The sequence below is a fragment of the Paramisgurnus dabryanus genome, chromosome 23, assembly GCF_030506205.2.
Source record: "Paramisgurnus dabryanus chromosome 23, PD_genome_1.1, whole genome shotgun sequence".
NCBI classification, from domain to species: domain Eukaryota; kingdom Metazoa; phylum Chordata; class Actinopteri; order Cypriniformes; family Cobitidae; genus Paramisgurnus; species Paramisgurnus dabryanus.
The window spans coordinates 22,895,963-22,917,135 of NC_133359.1; the positions used below are offsets into that span (position 1 = coordinate 22,895,963).

The 21,173-nt window shown below is 36.9% G+C and overlaps 1 protein-coding gene and 1 long non-coding RNA gene across 12 annotated transcripts; one reads left to right on the forward strand and one right to left on the reverse strand.

Moving 5' to 3' along the window:
* Positions 1-307: 307 nt before the first annotated feature.
* On the reverse strand, positions 308-13,894 carry LOC135781102 (uncharacterized). Of its 11 annotated transcripts, none has more exons than XR_012335853.1 (11): positions 13,756-13,894; positions 13,062-13,181; positions 12,788-12,860; positions 12,620-12,702; positions 12,441-12,515; positions 10,380-10,452; positions 9,491-9,590; positions 8,751-8,813; positions 5,606-8,632; positions 2,861-3,046; positions 308-2,134 (listed from the first exon to the last, which is right to left on the reverse strand). It is a non-coding gene; the product is annotated as an uncharacterized lncRNA (long non-coding RNA). The 11 variants fall into 11 exon arrangements; XR_012335855.1 differs by having other exon boundaries at positions 12,605-12,702; XR_012335852.1 differs by having other exon boundaries at positions 5,606-6,222; positions 7,615-8,632; positions 12,441-12,702.
* Positions 13,895-16,121: 2,227 nt separating this feature from the next.
* On the forward strand, positions 16,122-18,260 carry LOC135780823 (secretory phospholipase A2 receptor-like). Its single transcript, XM_065291097.2, has 4 exons — positions 16,122-16,151; positions 16,241-16,594; positions 17,322-17,603; positions 17,902-18,260. Exons 2-4 carry the CDS (start codon positions 16,291-16,293, stop codon positions 18,258-18,260), a joined length of 945 nt encoding a protein of 314 aa, XP_065147169.2. The 5' UTR covers positions 16,122-16,151; positions 16,241-16,290.
* The last annotated feature ends 2,913 nt before the right edge of the window (positions 18,261-21,173 follow it).

Genomic DNA, 21,173 nt, shown 5'->3' on the forward strand with positions numbered 1-21,173 from the left:
TTTTTATGGCAAAAATAGAAATAATGAAATATGACGAGACATGGGCACGTCTAATGCACAGGATACGCGAGCAATGTGTTTTCATGCATGGCAGAGAGACTGCCAATGAATTATATAATAAAATACATAAATACTTACAAAGACTAGAGAACTTATTAAAAGCTTTCATTTAATTTTGTTTTAAACTTGAGCTGTTATAATGAATCTGCAAACTATTATACACCTTTTGTGCGAACAGTAAAGGCTTTCGTGAATGATGGGTCTGCACGTTACGCACGCATCTAGAAGGAGAGAGCACTGGTACCCAGATAGCACACGTACGTCGCGGAGACGTCTGCTAAATATCGCTTCATCTTCTGTAGATCGGCTGCGAACATTGAAAAGTAAGACGTCTGCAATATCTCTGCAAGACGTCTTGGCGAAGTCTTGAAACATTCGAAATCTTTGCGAGCTGCATGCATCTTCTGGAGATCTTGAATCCGAGCAAACGCAGACGAATCAGCTGACCTCAATGCTCAACTCATTTCATTGTTTACACTTATTTTCTTGTTTAATTGTATTGAACACAAACTAAAGATTAAAAAAAAACAGCTGCATAATTTGCCAGTTTTTTAAGAGTTTGGCATTTATTTTGCATTCATAAAATATTATTTTTATATACCCTACCTCGTATCACGTGTAATATAGAAACCTAATATATGAAATCATACCCGTATGTATACTGTATGCGTTTAGTCCAGTTTCACTTGCATATTTTGCAGTAAAGAGGACTCCTGCATTTAAATTGCGTTTATGCTTTAAGTGCAGAATAAAACACATAAAGGTTCTCAAAGAAAGTACCTTGTGCACGAAAATAATCTCACTGGTAACATTTTAACAAATATACTGTAACCAATAATAGATAAGCAGTCTCTGCACCGTTCTCTAACAGATGTCTGTATAGATGAAGAAACCTTATACAATGTTGAAACACATTATACATGTATTAATTTGACCAGGTATTATCCAGCATCACAGCATGAATTGTTCTGACAAGTTTGTTTACCAAATTAAATTTATGAAACCTATGTGCTGAATGTTCTTTACATCCAGAGCCTCCTACCCAATATACTGCAAAGCTATGACATTTACCACCTGTTCATTTAATCACTACACAAGACCCAGAGCTGGTCATGACACTTTAAATTTTAGACTTTGCATGTTCTACATAAAGAAGGAATTCATTAAAAATGAATGAATTTATAATAAACCTAAAAATTAATGCATTAAAAAAATGCATAATAAATGTGATGTAGTTAGTGCTGAAAGTACCATGTGACACTGTGCATATAATCACAAATATTGGAGACTGTTACACAAGACTTTGATGCGACTTTAATTAAAATACAACATTCAGTACACCAAGTTTTTTTTTTAACTGTGGGTCAGGAGGACCCACTTGTCGGTCACACAGTAGGTTAAGGTGTGTTGCACACCTTAATGATGCAACAACAGTTTGGCCAATTAATAATTAACAATGACAATGGTTTTGAAAGAATATACCATAAAATATTTGGTATTGCAAATAAACTTATATTTACTTTTCAGTGGTTCTCAACGTTATTCCTCGAGGCCCACTGCCCTGCACATTTTGTATGTCTCTCTTATTTAACACACCTGATTCAAATCATCAGCTCATTAGAAGAGATCTCAATGAACTGAACTGAGTCTGTCAGATAAAAGAGACATACAAAATGTGCAGAGCAATGGGCCTCGAGGAATAACGTTAAGAACCACTGCTTTACATTATGAAATATTATGAAAATAAAATGACTCCACTGAAAGAGAACAAATGTGTTTTACCCCATTAAAAAATGTATATTTAAAAATATTTTAGTGGGTCTAGAATAGATTATACTTGTCTAATAGGTTTTAAAATGAAAAGTTTGGAAACCCCAGCTTTACACAATACTAGTCTCAATTAAAGTTAACATTAAGTTGTAATATAACTGAAATAGCATTTGCAATTGACAGACATTAAATTAAACTGATGGCAGATGAGGTGTGGGGATGATGCTGGGCCAGAGTTGAATCTGTGCATCTTAGTAGATCAGGGTGGTTCATCCTTAAGTTCTGCATTAAAAAGAGAAAGGATCTAAAAAGAAAAAAAATATTTCTCTCAAATCAACATTGGACTATCAACCCCAAATTAATAATAATGCAATTACATGCAAACAAACCTGTCAATCGTCAATATATAACAGATACTACACACCTGTGTCCAATACATCAAGATTCTCACAACATTTTAGGGCTAGCTTATTACCACAGTTCTGGCTATTCTTCATATTCTGTGTGGTGGTTAGTTTGCAACTGTGACAAAAATGAACTTTTCATTAACATTGCCATTTGTTCACTTAAACTGACTTCCAAGAGCACAGTTATCTAACACAGTAAGTGTTTTTTAACATTAAATATAGATTTCTTTTTTTCCTTTTTTTTGAGAGATACAAAGGACAAATGTCTCTGCTTGCTGCCTTCATCCGTGTGACCAATCAATGGTTGTGTTAAAAATATGGGAGGATAATCAGGTGGTGACAATTAGGTGAAATATTGTGCAGTGTTACAGACAACTCGGATTTCTGATGTTATGTCATTAAATATCCTACCTCCGACCTCAATGCATTCCAGTCAATCACGTATCACATTTGCGTGTTTACCACATAATGAGACGCCAGGAGAAGTTTGTGCTCTTGTGCCAATTATGGCAGAAAACGGTTACTGGATAATTTAACATTCATGTTCATAAATATTATGTGCTGTAAAAATAGTTTAAAGTTTGTTTGCTGTTCATGTAAGGCTGTGAAGGGCTAGCCACCACCTTGTCTGCAATGTCAAATGACGCATCTCTTTGAGGTCGGTGTTGATGGATCTGTCCCAAGTTGAGAGGTCGGATACTCCACTTTGTTTCCTGTTCCTGACTTCTTACGGGTTTAAGGTCAATAATATCCAACATCCAAGTTGTCTCGAACACAGCATTAGTTCACAGACTCCAGTTCAGTTATATCTGTAACAAAAGAACACAATGAGAACATCATCACATCAGAGTATTTCATTTATATAAATTGCACCCAAAGAAAAACCAAAATATTAAAAACATGAAAGATCAAAATCTTCATTTAAACCCAAAGGACTGGCCTGGTAATACCATTCTCTGCTACTTTGCTTGAGCGGAAGTACGAAGTCTGACGTAGTCAGGCTAAACGGGGACAAGGTCTTTAAATAAAACACCCAAAATGACTCTCTTTGTAAGAGTTTTCACTACTGTATCTCCACCACAGTAAGAATTCATTTCTTTCTCAATACTTAAACATTAAAGGTCACATTTTTCCTGATCCCATATTTCAAACTTTAGGTAGTGTGTAATGTTGCTGTAATAGCATAAATAATACCTGTAAATGATAAAGCTCAAAGTTCACTGCCAGCCAGGCGATGTATTATCTTTAAGAGAATTCCCCTTTCAATACAGCGAACGGCCGGTTTGGACTACAGTCCTTTACTTCCCGGTTGAATGACGTCAAAGCAAGTGTGTTTGACTAAACTCCGCTCTGGCTAAGCTAAGCTGCTGTCAAATCACAACACACTAAACCAGTGGTTTTCAATTTGTCCTAGGGGACCCACAGCTCTGCATATTTTGTTTGTCTCCCTTAACTGACACACCCAGTTTTGTTCATGGATCTGTCCCTTAATGCGCTGATCATCTGAATCAGGTGTGTTAGATAAGGGAGACATGCAAAATGTGCAGGGCAGTGGGTCCCCTAGGGACAAGATTGAAAACCATTGCACTAAACAAGCTACACAATCAGAACTCGTTACGTATTTCTGAAGGAGGGACTTCATAGGACAAAGAAGACATCAGCCTGTTTTAGGACAGTGAAAGCACTATATAGATAAGTAGATTGTGTGAAAAATACCGCATGTGAAACATGAACACATGTTATATTGCGCACTGTAAACACAACCAAAGCCTCAAAAACACAGGAAAAACGGGACCTTTAAAGTTGTTCAGTATTATGGTTGTACTCAATAAAATGACAGGCAATTTTATTTAAAGATCATATCCCCTTTGGGTTTAAATGCACATTTTAATCTTTCATGCCATGAAGGCAATAACACCCAAACATCTGTCCTTGTATTGTTTGATTAGAAAAACAGGTCTAAGCACCTAAAGCTGGGAGAGCATGGTGAGGGTGTTGATTGAACTAGATCTATTGACCCCTCATTGATCTCATAGACTATGTTTACACTGTCAGTTTAAATCTGATTTTTGTGTATATCCAATTTGAATGACTGACTGTACACACTGTGTATGACAACTCTTTGTGTTTGATTTGTGTGACCTGAGGCGCATTATCTTGTATCCAAAATAGCTGCATTGGTTTATAGTTCATGCAGCAACAACCAGTTGTCATAAATGAAAAATAAAATAATGTATTTTTATCCAATTCATCCGAGAAATCATTTGGTAATTAAAATAATGTACCTTAAAAAAACCTTTCATTTGTAAGACTGCATTAATTACTTTACTACATGTGGGAAGAGACTCATAGGTGGAGGCAGAAGTTTGGTCTACACTTTACATAGCTGGTGCACAGGGATTGTGGTAGGCTAGTGACACAATTTAAGAAGACTGGTTCAAAATCTGCTTTACAACCAGAGGTTGAATTAAACTTTCTTATTGGCTGTCATTTTGAGAGATAAGGCTCTAACAAATCTGTCATAATCAATCAGGACTAAAATATCAACAAAACACTTAGAAAATGAACAAAACCAACTATCTGAATCTGTTTGAACTCTAACCTTGAGGTCTGGATAGACAAAGTGAGTGTTTATCTGTGTAAAAGTTAAACCATCATTGAAGACTGATGCAGTTGTCATTAAGGCTGATTAAGTCAGACCTACCCCAATGCCTCTACACAGTAGGCTATGCGCCACTTTTCATTTACACGTTTGCGTCATTGTTCGCATCGATGTGCATTTACACATGCAGAACGCTAGTAGCCAATGTCCATAGGCATTTACCAATGTAAAATACAATATCAAGGCAAAAGCTGAAAAAATAAAAAGCGGCAGAAAAAACCCTTGTTGGGGCCAATCACACCAAATGCTTTTTAAAGATGTGGAAACGCAAGGTGCACCTTGATTTGGTCACTTTATAAAAAGCAGTGCAGCTTTTGTTATTGCTAGGCAACCACCGAGGCAGCTGTCCTGTCAATCAAATATTGAAGCGTGAGCGCTCTTTTGCTGTTAACTGTCATATAAGCAGAAACTTTAAAAAGAGGACGCTTGCACTGACTTTGAACGAAGGTGAGAGGTGCATAAACACACAGGAGACAGTAAGTGACTGAAGTACGGTTGTTTCAAATAACTGTAAACATCGGTCCCTACAACGAAAGGCCCGCCTCTCCCCATATTCAATTGGACAAAGGAAAAACACAAATGACGTCGGGTGCTTTTCCGCTCTTAGCGCTCCTTAAAAAATGCATGTTGCAGGAGAGGCCAAAAGGCATTCAGTGCGCATAAACCGCGCACATAACGCTCAATGCTGCAGTTAAAAAAGATTTACCTCATAGTAAAGACCACTGGATCTGCAGCGTAATGATGGTCTTCAGAAGGCCTCTCATGGTGGCCTTGATTCAGAGGTTTGAGAAGACTACCAAGCACCAGAGCCAGCTAACAGGTGGACCAAACATCAAGCCAGAATTCTGCATGAGTCAGGTAAGCAGAATAAAAGACACTGTAAATAAACAATAATAAAAGATGGTCATTAATGACTTTCATATTCATGTTAATGCTTTGAAAAGTATCTTATTTCTTTCAGAATCTTTTGATAATACTGCCAAATGCAACAAATGGAAAAAAGCATGCTTTATGACAACCTCACCAGCAGAACCCATGACTTTCTCCTGGGTAGACGAGAAAAAAAAGTTTGGTATCAACACCCATCTAACAATTAAGGTAAAAGATAAAGTTTTATGATCCCTGCATTCAGGTTAGAGTATGGGGTAAGTTGACCGTTCTATGGGTGTTTCTCAAATGCAAGGTTGCATCCTATGGAGGCTGCGTCCATCTTAGACCTGTCCTTCTTAGATTTCGAGGTTAGAAAAAAGCCAGAATGAGATGGTTTAGTTTGAAGTCCAAGGCAACGTCATGGTTTCCGCCCCAGTGGTCATGGCATGAAAACTTTAAAGAGAGAAGTTGAAAATTAGCAATGCATCACCAAATAAAATCCAATACTGTACAGTGAATAAAAGTCATGTATCAAGTGTCTTTACAACATGGACAGTTGAACATTTTGTAATTAAATAAAAAAAAAAAAAAAGAGAAAACAAGCAGATTGAGATGTTCCTCGACGATGCTTGAGGACGTGGCAGCCGAGACTTTTTTTTATTAAACAAATATTCATGTACAAACAATAAGGCAATAATAATAGTTGTTAACATTAAACGTACAAACCAGGTGCAGATGTTTGAAACAACAATACACATACACAAAAATTATATATATATATATATTAAATAATAATTAAATGCAAAATAATAATAATAAAAAATAATAATAATAATAAGGGGCTAGGGTTTTCCTTTAAATCATATTCACATATGATGGACAAAAGACTAGTTGCATTTTTCTTCTTAATCGCTTTAAGGGCTTTTATAAATGAAACAAATTCAGCATGAAATGCATAAAACGTGGCAGCCGAGACATGCAGCCTTCTAGGACGGAGCATTTAAAAAAAAAAAAAAAAAAAAAAAAAAAAGGACGGAGCATTATTTATTTTTATTTTATATATGTATAATGTACCCCCTGACTGAACTTGTATTTCTTATTATTTAAAAAAATATATTAAAAATAATTTTTAAAGGACGCAGCTGTGCGGTTGAGAAACGACCGGAAACGACTTATATGTCGCGAGGCCATCACGTGACCACAATATTTACCAGAAGACCGTTATTTGCTCGATTACCCTCAACTTTTTTTGTCGCAAATAACATCATTAATAACCTGTAAATAATCAAATTTGTACACATTACGTTCCTCTTCACTTTGTAATAGTATGTTTTTTGTTTAATAATCAGCTTTTAGTTAGTTTTTCTGTCGGTTTGATCGTCAAAATCTTGGTAAGTATAACGTTAGCTTGTCATTCCTGGGTTTTAATTGTTAGAAATACGAATTAAAGAACAGATATAACTAATATAACTGAGACAATTAATAAATACAATTATCGAACCACTCCAATAGAACAACGTTAACGGTTTTGAGTGGTTTAAGGTCTGACTGACAGTAACGTTATCCGTATAAGGGCCATTTTAACGTAACGTTACAGGGCGGGAAAGGATTGAGACATTTAATAACTCTATTAAACTGACTGGTTTATCCCCACCAATGCGTAACATATAAAGTTAACGTTACAACGTGGCTTCGGGACTTCGCAGCGGCCTGAATAGCATTGTATTGATAAACGTTAATAAGCTTTTAATCGCGTATAGAACGCGATAATTAAGACGATAATTCTGTAGGTCGACTAACTTACATGCATGCATAACATATTTTCTGTTTAAATGGTTAACTTACCTTGACACTGAAACTCCGTCAATGAAGCACTGTTGCTTCACCCGTTGGAACATCCTACTAGTTTAGGGAGTTAAAAATCGAGTTGGAAAAGAACAAAAAATCGTTCTGTGATCGTTCGACACGACACCCAGAAGCTGCAAAAACCGATTGAGGTTACACTCTACTGAATGATCGCAACATTGAGTGCAGGCAGCCCACACATCTTTCAGATGTGTTCGACTTCATGCTGATCTACGCGCAAACCGATCGTGACATCAAGTACCGCGAGTTCAAACCTTTTCCGGGGCTTTCCCAAAACTCTCGCGGTACTTTGATGTCATACCACGTGCTGTCTGCGCATCTCGGTGTTAAGTCAAACACACCTGAATGTATTTGTTGGCTGCACTCCCTTGCGCTCAGTGATGTAGGTGTACCGAAATAAATGTATTAAATTGATATTATATAAATAAATATTGTTATAAAAATCTTTATACAATGATTAGCAGTCATTAATAAATTAATCTTTGATTTGAAACATCAGTATACGTAAATTTCCCTCTCAAGTTATGAAATGCCTAAATAAGATCAAAATGGTGAAAATACAACAATGTATATTTGACCAATTTAGCATTTATTAACTTTTGCCTTTTTGAATTGACTTCAGAAAGTTATCTACAGCCACACATCCACTGTATACCAAGTTATGATGATCAATTATGAGAATGCAAAAGGATTGATAGATCAGTAAACAAACAACAAAAAGGTAATGTCTTAATATATTTCTGCTTTTGTTACTTATTCATGTTTTTTTACATAATTCAAAATCAAACGTTAATAATTATAGGGTTTCAACTTGTTGCAGCTTTACAAAAAATGTAGAATTTGTAGGAGCATGGACAACTGAGTAACAAAGTCATATTATGCAGATGGGTGCTCATGGTGGCCTCCGAATAAATACATGGACAGGCTGCTAAAGAGGGTCAGGATGATGGAGATGCAAGAGTCAAAGACAGCACGGACCAAACACCAGGCCAGAATACTGCACGAGTCAGGTAAGCAGAATCAGTTACACTGTATAAAATCATTAATTAATATACAGTACAATTAATAACACATTATTTTTCATAGCTGTAAAAAACAAAAGAATGAAACAGTACCTGCATTTTAGTTTCCAGCCTTTTTCACAAAGTTGCCGACAACTGGAAGAATGTCCCAAATTGCTGAAAAAAGAAATTCAGTAAGTCCTTATAAAAGAGACAGTTTAAAAAGTAAAACGGCTTCATTTAACTTCAAAAATACCCCTAAATCCTTAAAGAACACGCCCTTATTTTGGGAATTTAGCTTATTCACCGTATCCCCCAGAGTTAGATAAGTCCATACATACCTTTCTCATCCCTGTGCGTGCTGTAACTCTGTCTGACGCAGCCCCCGCTAGCTTAGCTTAGCACAAAGACTGGAAGTGAATGGCTCCAGCTAGCATACTGCTTCCAAACATGACAAAATAACGCAAACATTTTCCTATTTATGTGTTGTGATTTGTATAGTCAAATTCACTACCAGTCTTTTGTTCTAAGCTAAGCTAGCAGGGGCTGCGTCAGACAGAGTTACAGCACACACGGATATGAGAATGGTATGTATGGACTTATCTAACTCTGGGGGATACTGCGAATAAGCTAAATTCCAAAAATGTGGGTGTGTTCCTTTAAAAATCAGCACCCCTAGTTAATCTGGATGCTAAAACCTAAGGCAGGTCCAAGCCTAGGATTTAGTGTGTTTATTTGTAAATGTAAAAAATGCAGCTAACCATTCCCAGATCCAGTGGGCAGGTTAAAGAGTATTTTTTAATATGAGACAGAAAACAGAAACACATTTTTAATGGCATTTAAAGACAACATACCACTTCATAAAACTAAATTTTCTGTTTAATCCATAGATTGAGTAATTTTCACTCTAGAGACCCTGGGGTGACCACCAAGGACGAATGCAAAGTAAGTGACCTACAAAACAAAAAACATTAATATTTTACGACTGTTTCGAGATAAGTACTCTGCATATCTATAGCAATATGCAGATTCTTGAGTAAAATTTCTCTCAGACAATATAGACTCAGATGGCTTCATGGTTGACTATACTGTATTTGTAGTTTAACAATTTCTATTAGGGCTGCACGATTTGGGTAATTTTTCCCATTGCGGTTATTGATGCTAAAATTGCGATGTGCGATTGCGATTATACTAAATGGTATCATGAGTCAACTTGATGGTTTTTAAGGAAAATCCACACACAGTTTAGCTAAAATTTGTATTTGTAAAACTAGAAATGTTTTCGTATTGCCACGTGATGTAGCAACTGCTCAGTGTCAGTAATCCTAAATCCAAAATACCGCCATACAACAGACATAGAGTTTTTTTTTAGCTACCAAATCACTGTCAACCTCCTCTGCCGCCATCTTCGCTCTGGTATAAGTGACGACGCACATCACACACGTGCATGCCACACGTGCACTGCCTTTTTTGTTGATTTTTCTTTCTTTTTTTAAACAGCAAGGAAAATCATTAAACTGTTATCAGAAAGTTTGTGCTAACAAGTCCACACATTTATTTATTTAATATAATTGCAACATTTTGCTGTCATATAATTGCACAGGCTGACATCGCGATTGCGATGCGATTAATTGTGCAGCACTAATTTCTATCATGTTAAAGTTCTCACACAAAAATTGCTAGTCTAAGAATTCTACAAGAAACCTTGTTCCCCACAAAGGCTTGATGGGTTGTGCAACTTACCTGCTTCCATTTACAGCTCCAGTGAGTGTCTCTAAGGTAGATCCTAATGCAGATGGATGGAATGTTGATCCGCCTAACATGCAAGGTAAAAGAGCATTTGATAGCATAAACAAATAGCTTTTTTTCATTTTCACAGCATTTTCAAAAACCACATAACACTTGCTATTATATTGATATATATATCATGACAATGTCTAACTCTGATCCATACAAAACAGATTTTCTGTACCGAGAACTTTGGATGACCATCAAGACAGTAAGTTTTCAAAAATCTGACCTCAATTTTAGAAACCATTTAAGGATTGTTTTTCTTTTAGTTTATTTAAATAATACCCTAAAGTCCTCCGTTCATCTTCGGAAACACAGTTTAAGATATTTTAGATGTAGTCCGAGAGCTTGCTGACCCTCCATTAAAACTGTTTGTACGATATACTGTTCATGTCCAGTTAGGTAATAAAAACATCATCAAAGTAGTTCATGTGACATCAGTGGGTCAGTTACAATTTGTTGAAGCATCAAAAATACATTTAGGTCCAAAAATTATGACTTTATTCGGCATTGTCTTCTCTTTCGGTCTGTTGTGAAGCGTGTGCATGACACTGCTGCCGTACGACGCTGCTGGCGTGTTATCTGGTGCACCCAAGCTTTTTTTTCGTTTACAGTCTGAGGGAGAAGCTGTAAACAAAACAATCTTCTTAAACATGTCTGAGGATAACACGTCAGCAGCGCCACTGTGCACGCGCATTCGCAACAGACCCGGAAGAGAAGACAATGCTGAATAAATCGTTATTTTTAGACCAAAATGTGGACTTTGATGATGTTTTAATTAACTTTCTGGAAATGAGACAGTATACAGCACATATATTTTTTGGAGGGTCAGAAAGCTCTCGGACTAAATCTAAAACATCTTAAACTGTGTTCCGAAGATGAACGGAGGTCTTACAAGTGTGGAACAACATGAGGGTGAGTCATTAATTACATTATTTTCATTTTTGGGTGAACTATCCCTTTAAATGGAAAACACCACCGCTTTCCAAAATGTTACTATGTTTTTACTTTAGACGAATTTATACTTACCCATCTTTTTGCAAAGCGTGCACTTAATCTTTGTACAGCGCGTTGTGAATGTGTTAGCATTTAGCCTAGCCCCATTCATTCCTTAGGATCCAAACAGGGATGAATTTAGAAGCCACCCAACCCTTTCATGTTTTCCCTATTTAAAGACTGTTACATAAGTAGTTACACGAGTAAGTATGGTGGCACAAAATAAAATGTGGCAATTTTTTAAGCGGATAAAAATGAGAACTATATTGTATGGCAAAAGAGCACTAAGTTTGCAGCACTTCGACCTCGGCGCACAGTAACATAATCACTCCTGATTACTCCACCTCTCGCTCAAACTTAAAAGAGGGGGAGTTGTCAGGAGTGATGATGTTACTGCGCGCCGAGGAATGAATGGGTCTAGGCTAAATGCTAACACATTCACGACGCGCTGTACAAATATTAAGTGCATGCATTGATGAAAGATAGGGATGTATTAATTTATCTAAGTTGAGGTAAGAACATAGTAAAATATTGAAAAACTGTGGTGTTTTCCTTTAAAAGCAGCACTCCTATTTATTTTGGGTGCTAAAAATATTTGCCACAGACAGTTTAAGGCCTTATGCTGCATTCACACCGCCAACAACCTAGTCACTGTGTGTCAGACATTTCTTTTAATGAGTTTATCAGAAGGCGTTCCCAATTCTGGTTGTCCTAGTAAAAACTACAAACAAATGAGTAACAATCCTCTCAGTAAATGACAAAAGAGTGATGACATGAACTTCACTGCTTCACTCTCATTGGTAGTTGCTCCCAAAAGTCCTTCATCAAGTTGAACTTTCCTCAACGTTGTGACATAGCTGGACATGCCCACTTCCTGTTGTCGATGGTCACAGTTGCTCATATTGCTGAATGGGGCAAAGCTTCCATTGGAATTAACGAGACTGTGTTGCTAGTCGCTGGTGGTGTACAAGCAGCATTAGTGTGTGTGTCTTTAAAAATATATCAAATGCAAATTACCTGATCTAACATTCCCAGCAACAGAGGGCATCCTTTATTCAGTCCCTAATGCAGATGGTTGGAGTGTTGATCCACCTAACATGAGGGGTAAAAGAGCGTTTGTTAGCATAATGAGAAAGAAAACAGAAACACATTATTAGTGGCATTTATACACATAACTTAACACTTGTTTATACTACATTTTCTGTTCAATCCATAGAGCACTCGTTTTGAGTCCTGAAACCCTGGGGTGACCACCGTGAACAAATACAGAGTAAGTTACCTAAAAAACACAATAATAATAATTTATTTATAAAAAGTTCTTATAAAAAAGCATCATCATTTACTCAGATGAAGTGTTACCTTACCAACATGTTCAAGGAAGGTGCAGGTCTGATGATCCATCCAACATTGTACCAGTAAATTTATACTTGGCTACATCTGAAACAGACAAATGCAGTTATAAGAATTTTACCTAAACTACACACCTATTTGATTCTTAAGTTTAAATAAATCAAAATAATGCATTTAATAGTAAAAGCATTTTAAAAGCTACACTCCTAATTCATTTATCTTTGCTATTGCAGCTGCAAAAAGGCAGTCTTGACGGTACTAGGATGAATGCAAATAAAGACTAACCACCTGACTTCATAGGTCCAGTCTCTTGTGGGAAGCAGGTGTTTGTTACCCCAAATACGGATGAAGAGTGACGAAGAGGATGATGATTTTTTTTCTCAAACATCTGCTGAAGATCTTGACAGGCTGGAGACAAAATTAACAGACTGAGGGTTTATACAAAGAATCTTACTCAGCCAATATTAAAGATAAGATATTTTTACAAAATGTTCTTTTCATTGTTTAGGATGATTTTATGTAGAAAACAGTACATCACAAAAAAGACTTTAGCTGTGTTTTCACAGGCAGAGCCTTACACACACACTAACCACAATTATAAACGCAACACTAACACAGATTCAGACAGATTTGTGACTAATATTTGAGAGAAATAGGCCTTTTGGGGACATAGAAAATATTTAAGTTCAGCTCATGAAATGAAAAATGGGGGCAAAAACAAATATTAACAAGTGCAATACAAATATCAACCATAATACTGATCGTTTTAAAAAAGTAAGCCATATCTTTATAGAATCTTACACAAGACTCGTGTAACTCGTGTACTCGTGTTACATGAACGATCTAAATAAATTAACGTCAGACAGGTGGGCGAAATATCAATATTAAAGCATGAAAAACTGTTATCAACCCAATTTCAAGGTATTATTGAAATGATCCCACACCAAACAGTTTATTATTTAAATGCATGATTACTACATACCTTAAGCAAATGTTCCACGCCTTTCTTCTTCTTGGCATTGCGAGGTCAAGCGGATGTTGTTATGTAGAATCACGACCTTGACGTAAAGACGCACATCCGTAATTTATTTAACAATGACAACACTTTCGGGTAATTTTATCTTCTAGATCCTAATTAAAGCTATATAGAAAGAACAGCCTTTCACGATTATTTCCTGGTAATTTTTTGAAATGTTTTATTTTAAAATGGAGCTTAATAAAGCAGACGCGGAAAGGTTTTGATTATTTTAAATATGTTATGTTTATATGTTGTTGTTTTCGCATACTGTCATGTAAAAAATATCTTTAAAGATAAATCAATGAAAGTTTTCATTGTTTAATTTGAATAAATGTGTTTTATAAAATCAATAACTGCTTTAAGATCAATTGAAAGTGGTGTTTTAATTACTTAATATCGATGACACAGCATGCATGTGTAGATGTGTAGAAATAATTTGCTGTAGTTTTGGGCAATTCAATTTGTTAATGAGGGATCTTGTAATCTTACAAACATCTGGGAAAGAGCGGCTTACCGTCTTTCTAAGCTCTTCTAAAGATCTGGGAAAGAGCGGCTCGGCATCTTTTAAAGCTCTTCTAAACATCTGGAAAAGAGCGGCTCGGCATCTTTTAAAGCTCTTCTAAAGATCTGTGAAACAGCGGCTTGCCGTTCTAACATCTTGTAAAGATCTGGGAAACGGCGGCTCGCCATCGTTCTAAATAACATACATCTTGTAAAGATCTGCTGGGTGTCTTGCAAACAGCTGGGTCGGACGTCTCGGCGACGCCTTCCAGATGAGCAAACGCCCTATATAATACGTCTTCCAGACGAAAAAGAAGACATCGCGCAGACATCTCCGCGACGTACGTGTGCTATCTGGGTAAACATGAGGAAACTTTCATATGTCATCTATTAGCTGACAGCAGTAAGTGCACGTTTTTTACCACAGTAGTCTCGAATGGCATCTAAATATCACAGTGGTTAAACGCATGTAATACACGGGGGCGCGCATCATCTACGCTGAGCGTAGCTGCGTCTGGTCGTAGTTTCAGATGGTGCAACACGCGTAAATATTTTTCACAATGTCAGACGTAGTTGCAACCGGCCCCTGGTTATTTGTGCATGATTAACATGAGTCTTTAAAAACAAATCTTTATAGCGTTTTTTTTTTTTTTGAAGTGGGGATTGGGGGTGCGCAGGAAAAAAAGTTTGGGAACCCCTGATTTAAGGGATTCACTCCCGCATTTAAATGCGGTTGTCTCTCTCGAAAGTTTGCAGTGTGTACGAGACGAGACATTAATTAATTTCTTATCTCAAGTTCATGCTGTTTTTAATGTTGCACATGACGTGGACTCGACTGTACTCGGGATATTTTCAGAGTCCAAAATGTCCAAGTCCGTGTCAAGTCCGAGTACAAATTCACCCGAGTGCGTGACAAGTCCGAGTTCATTCAAAATTGGACTCGAGTCCGGACTCGACTCCGAGTCCAAGTTCGAGTACCCCAACTCTACTTTGTATGCTCCCATCAAAGACATTCCTTGCATCTTTGCAGGACCATTCATCAGCTCTCTGTTGAGCTTCAGAAGGAGTCGTAAATAAGATTTCTGGGATGCTTTCGGGGGAGTTCAAACCTGCTAGGTACAAAGGTTGATATCAAGAGACCTTAGGACAGTAGGAGGGAAATTTAGTTACAATCATATATCATAATTCAACTGTAAATCAGATCCAACAGTCAGGCACCCCAGCCAGACGCTACAATGGAAATGTACCAGTGAGCATGGATGTCTTGATGATGTGTGCCAGAGTTAGTGCGAGTATATTTGAAATGGCCTGTAAGAGATGGGTGGGAATTGGGTCGAGGTGGCAGGTGTGTGTGTGTGTTTGGGGGGGGGGGGGGGGGTTGGTTGGTGAGATGCTTAAAAAGTTCAGCGTTGGTCAGCGGAGAAAAAGTTCACCGGAGTATTAAAACTTAAACTCCCATCATGCCACACACTCCACTTATTACCCTGCACATGTGGCTCCTTACCCAAGCAACATACTGCACGTATACTGAAGCATTACCCTGACACTGACCTATTTTTATGCTCTTGTTTTGATTTACCTGTTTGCCTTGCCTGACTATTGTTTACTGTGCTGTCAATGAAACTGCATATACTGTATGGATCCAGCCTTGTCTCAAGCCTGGTTACAATCTGTTTTTAGATTTTGTGGTTGTTACTGGAGAATAAATAAACTTGGAAGTTACCAACTGACCAATCATAATTAAGTACAATTAGACAGCCATTTAATAAAAAACAGTAATTTTATCCAGAAGAGTCTGATTTTTTGTATGTTTAACCTTTTAGATATGACACAAACGCTATATTTCAGACTTCTCATTGGTGAGTACGTGTTTCTGGTTTATATTTTGTTTAAAATGTAATAAGATTTTAGTCTGTTTTAATAAAAAATCAAACTCTCTCTTTCATAGCTCTCTGTTCATTATCTGAATGCATTCCTCACACCTATCACCATATAAACATGAGTATGAACTGGAATGAAGCTCAGAGTTACTGCAGAGGAAACTACACAGATCTGGCCACAGTCGACAACATGAATGACATGAAACAGCTGATGAGTCAAGTAAATAACAGTGGGGATATTGGCGTCTGGATTGGACTGAACAATACAGGTGTTTATAAATGGAAGTGGTCTTTGGGTGATCCTGTAACCTATACAAACTGGGAAACAAACAGTGCGCCTGATGGTAATTGTGCCTATATGATAAATGGAAAATGGCGTGATAAGTACTGGGATCAGAAGCAAGGGTTCATCTGCTACAATGGTGAGTGCAGCTTCCTAAAAATACAACAAACGTTCACTAAAAAAATAACACACATCATATGTCAACTTTTCATGACAACAACAACAGACAGTAACGAAACATAGCATGTGAGTCACCTTCAATAAACTACACATGTGTTTAAGAAGCATTGAGATCAGTTTATTCTCTGACCTTTATCACTAAAAAATAAAAATGGGGTATTAAAATTTATCTCCAGGGTTACAACATATAGTTTGAATCCTTAAAACCAAAGTACACCCTATGTGTATGTGTTAAAATATTTGTCTTGCCACCTGTCCTGGTTAACATTAGTTATTAATGCACATGAATAAACCATGCTGTATTTTTATTAATTAACGTTAACAAGTACTGCTCACGGTTAGTTCATGTTAGCTAATACATTAACTATTGTTAACAAATAAGAATTGTAAAGTGTTGCCAATAATTGCATATGCCTATAGAAATATTATGCTATGGGGGGGGGGGGGGGGGTTAGGGGGCTTGTGCGCAAACCAATTGGTCGGGTCATCGATATGTCCAGGTTTTTTATCAGACATACTGTAGGTGGCAACCCTAGCACATACTGTAAACTGACTGAGAGAAATATGAGACAGAAAGACAAAGAACCACACACACTGCAGTAATTCATACATTTTATAATAAAGATTATCTGAAAATTGACTGTTAAAGTATTGTAATAAAAACAGTATCTAACTCCCTTAAACAGAGACAATCAAAGAATACATCCATGAAACTTCTAATAAAACGTGGAAAGATGCTCAGAACTTCTGCAGAGAGAATCATACTGATCTGGCAAGTGTGAGGAATCAGATTGAGAATGATCAGATTCAGAAGATCATTAATAACAGTCAGATATCTGTCTGGATCGGTCTGTTCAGTGACTCATGGGAGTGGTCAGATAACAGCGACTCTGGCTTTAGATACTGGAAGTCTGGTGAAACCAATAGTGGTACTGATAAAAAATGTACAGAAGTTAAAATGAATCAAGGTCAATGGAATGATGCAGTTTGTATTAAACCTCAGACCTTTGTGTGTCATAAAGGTGCGTAACAAATATATGTGTTTCTTTATGTCAAACCTTTCTTCATTGAGATATGTCCAGGGACAACAGATGAAATAGTTTTTTGGCTAATTCCGGTGCATTTACAGTTATGTTAATTAATGTACACTGTCCCGGTCAAATAAATACATTTAATTTTATTAAATCAAATTAAAATCATATTCATCCACAGTATTTCCCTTCATGTTTGTGTTTGACTGATGTCATTGTGGTTTATTGTGTTCAGATAATCTGGTATTGATCAATAAGAATCTGAGCTGGTCTGATGCTCTGGTATACTGTAGACAGAATCATGTGGATTTGGTTTCGGTTGATTCAGAGGAGATTCAGCGCCGGGTGTCACGATTGGTTAAAAAGGCCTCTACTCCAGAGGTGTGGTTGGGGTTACGTCACTCCTGTGCTCTGGGCGTTTGGTTCTGGATGAATGGACAGATGGTTTGCTATCAGAATTGGGTGAACAGTACAGTAGATAAGAGCTGTGACACTGTGAGATCTGGAGCAGTTCAGTCTGGAGGAGATCAGCGCTGGATCAGCCTTCCTCAAACTGAACTACGCAACTTCATCTGCACCAGATATGAAGAATGAAATCATCTGCATCTTACTGTTATATACAACTATTAGTTATATTTTTTGTTTTCATGTTTTTTTGAATTGGCAAAAAAATTTGAAGGTTTATTATAGATTAAATACAACTCATATTGTATGAAAATAATATAATGTACACTCTGTTTGGGGATAAAACTTTTCAGTGGTAAATAACTTTCTGTGGTAATCTATAGCAGAGACATAACTTACTTTCTTTTGTCTTTTAGTAACTACTGAATTATGTGAGATGAATTTGTAAATTATATTTGAGAGAGAGCAAAAGTTTATCATATTTACTCATCAGAAATCTCATCTTTTCATGTTTTCTAACATGTGTGATTTTGTTTTATAATATGTGGTTATGAGCTCATATTCGATTAATGACATTTATTTTATAACATGAGAGAATCACATATCTGAAATACTAAAATATTATACGTGAGTGCTTTAAACATCTCTGTGTTTATTGATTTAGGTTCTTGTCTAAATCAAGTGTTTTGCAGTAATCATATTTAGAATATATTGTGTCATGCTAATGACATTTTGGGGAACGCTGCGTGATGCTCGTGAATAACGTGTCAAACTAGGTCTATATATAGATCCCGGCGGATGACGTCACTCGTGACTTTTCAACGCGAGGCTTTAAATTGGAAGAGATAATGTAGGGCAAACAGCTCCTGTTAAAATGAAGCAAATGCCACAGGCACAGGGAGTTATGGCAAAGAGACACAGCGAACACACCAAACACAGACCAAAGGTTGGTTGGATTTTCTGAGGTGGAAGATCTATTAATGTTAACATTTAAAAGCCAACAGGACATAGAGGATGTATAGCCTCAGTTGATCCGCTGACTCATGAGGAGGATCAATGGGTTCGAATGGGGACATAGAGAGGCTTTTCAGAACTACTGCCAGATCCCATGTCGGAACTCTTATTTGAGCAGGAAGCCTCCCCTTATGAAACAAAAATATATTGCAGTATATTGGAAAATATCATGTAATATATTAGGCAACATATTCCCATGTATGGGATTTAATATTTATATTTTACAATATATTGAAATATATGCATAGACCATACATGTATATATGATACAAAATATATTGCAATCAAGAACAAAAATGGCACTATACTTTTTACATGTAATAGTTTGTTTTTATATGCTTTGATATATTGCAATATATGCATAGACCATATATATATATGGAGTATTACAGTTTTTCTCAATTGCTTTGGCTCATTTCTTGAAACAGAAATTACATTTTCAAAACAACATGGACAAACCTCCAAACCACTTGGCAATTGTTCACAACAGAATTGAATTTCTCATTCATTTCATCAAATTGCAAATGTCTAAGTACATGTCTCAATATATCAGTACATCTTTGAAAATGATTAAGTACAGGTAGCCTTCCTTTAGCACAATTTCCAAGTGAATAGATCTTGTTGAACTAAACTGTTTGGTTGATTCTCAGTCTAATGGTTGTTCGCTTCAAAACATGTCAGCGCCATTTCATTGTATAAGTCATCACATTCACAATACTCTGTTCAATTGTCAAAATTAGTCAAGAACATAATACCATGAATACCATATATGAATCCTTTGAACATTTGTTACATTTATTATAGCAATTGACAGTCAGGTGAAACTAGAACTTGACTAACGTAGGAGGAGTTTACGCTTTTTAAGAGAATAATGGCATTGGAAGGAAAGAGACCCCTCACATCCTTGTGTTTGTGGATGAAGCTGGCTTCAACTTGGCCAAGGACAGAAAACATGGCCGTAATATTATTGGCCACCGGGCCACAGTGGATGTCCCTGGACTGTGAGGGGCAATATAACTACAGTATGTGTGCTGCCATATTTGAGAATGATGTGGCCACTCACATCCCCAGTCTTGGCCCATACTATACACAGAAGCTCCTCATATTCTAGGACCACCTTCATTTTGATTTGATCCCTAAAAATAAGAAAGGTCTCGTAGGGCCTCACCTACCACAATATGTCATTGTATGGGACAATGTGAATTTCCACTGTTGCCAGCTCATCATGGACTGGTTCACTACTCATCCAAGGATGGTCATGGTTTTCCTACCACCTTACTCTTCTTTCCTTATTCATATTGAGGAGTTTTTCTCTGCTTGGAGGTGGAAAGTGTATGAGCATTGGGCTAAAGATCAGAGGTCCCTGCTCCATGCAATGAACGCTGTGTGTGATTACACGAAATCAGTGTAGGGGATGGTTGCGACATGCATGCTGTTTCTTCCCTCGTTGCATCGCAAGGATGAATATACGCTGTGATGTGGACGAGAATCTGTGGCCAGAGAGACAGCAGTGTGTAGATGGCCATGAGGGTGAGGACGATGGCCAGGATAGGGAAGGTGAGGACAGTGACCAGTGAAGAACTGTTAGTTGTGAAACTCCAGCTTTATTTACAGCATTGTAGGCTGCATATAATTTTCATTGTTTTTGTATTTTTATTACAGTATATTATGCTGTATATATTTTCTTTTTACTCTAATGTATGGAAGTTACTTTGTGTGTGAATAAAAGTGGTTACAATTTTCATTGGCAGTATGAGTGCAATGTGTGATGTCTAACCTTGGAGGCTACTCTTACCCTAAAATCCTATTTCTTTTTTTCCCCAGTTTTATACACAATTGTATTTTGTTAGCTATACAAAAAACCAGTAGAGTAACCATTGTCAATGAAGGACTGGTCTAAGACTGAAAGGTGGACATAAGAGATATTTCAATGGTCCCCTGTCATAATGACAAAACATCTAAACATTTTGACTTGCAGTGCTTACACGATGCCAAAGGGACAAAGCATTTTGGGGGCACTGACTGTTTAAATGAGAAGGAAATTTAGTTTTGACAAATGAGTGAACTGTTTTGGGAGAGGTATGAGCT

Excerpts from the sequence above, each read along its gene's own strand:
- LOC135780823 (XM_065291097.2), top strand. The coding sequence starts at position 16,291 with ATGAGTATGAACTGGAATGAAGCTCAGAGTTACTGCAGAGGAAACTAC. Across the intron at positions 16,595-17,321 it reads AGGGTTCATCTGCTACAATG|AGACAATCAAAGAATACATC; the intron begins GTGAGTGCAGCT and ends TCCCTTAAACAG. Across the intron at positions 17,604-17,901 it reads AGAAGTTAAAATGAATCAAG|ATAATCTGGTATTGATCAAT; the intron begins GTCAATGGAATG and ends TATTGTGTTCAG.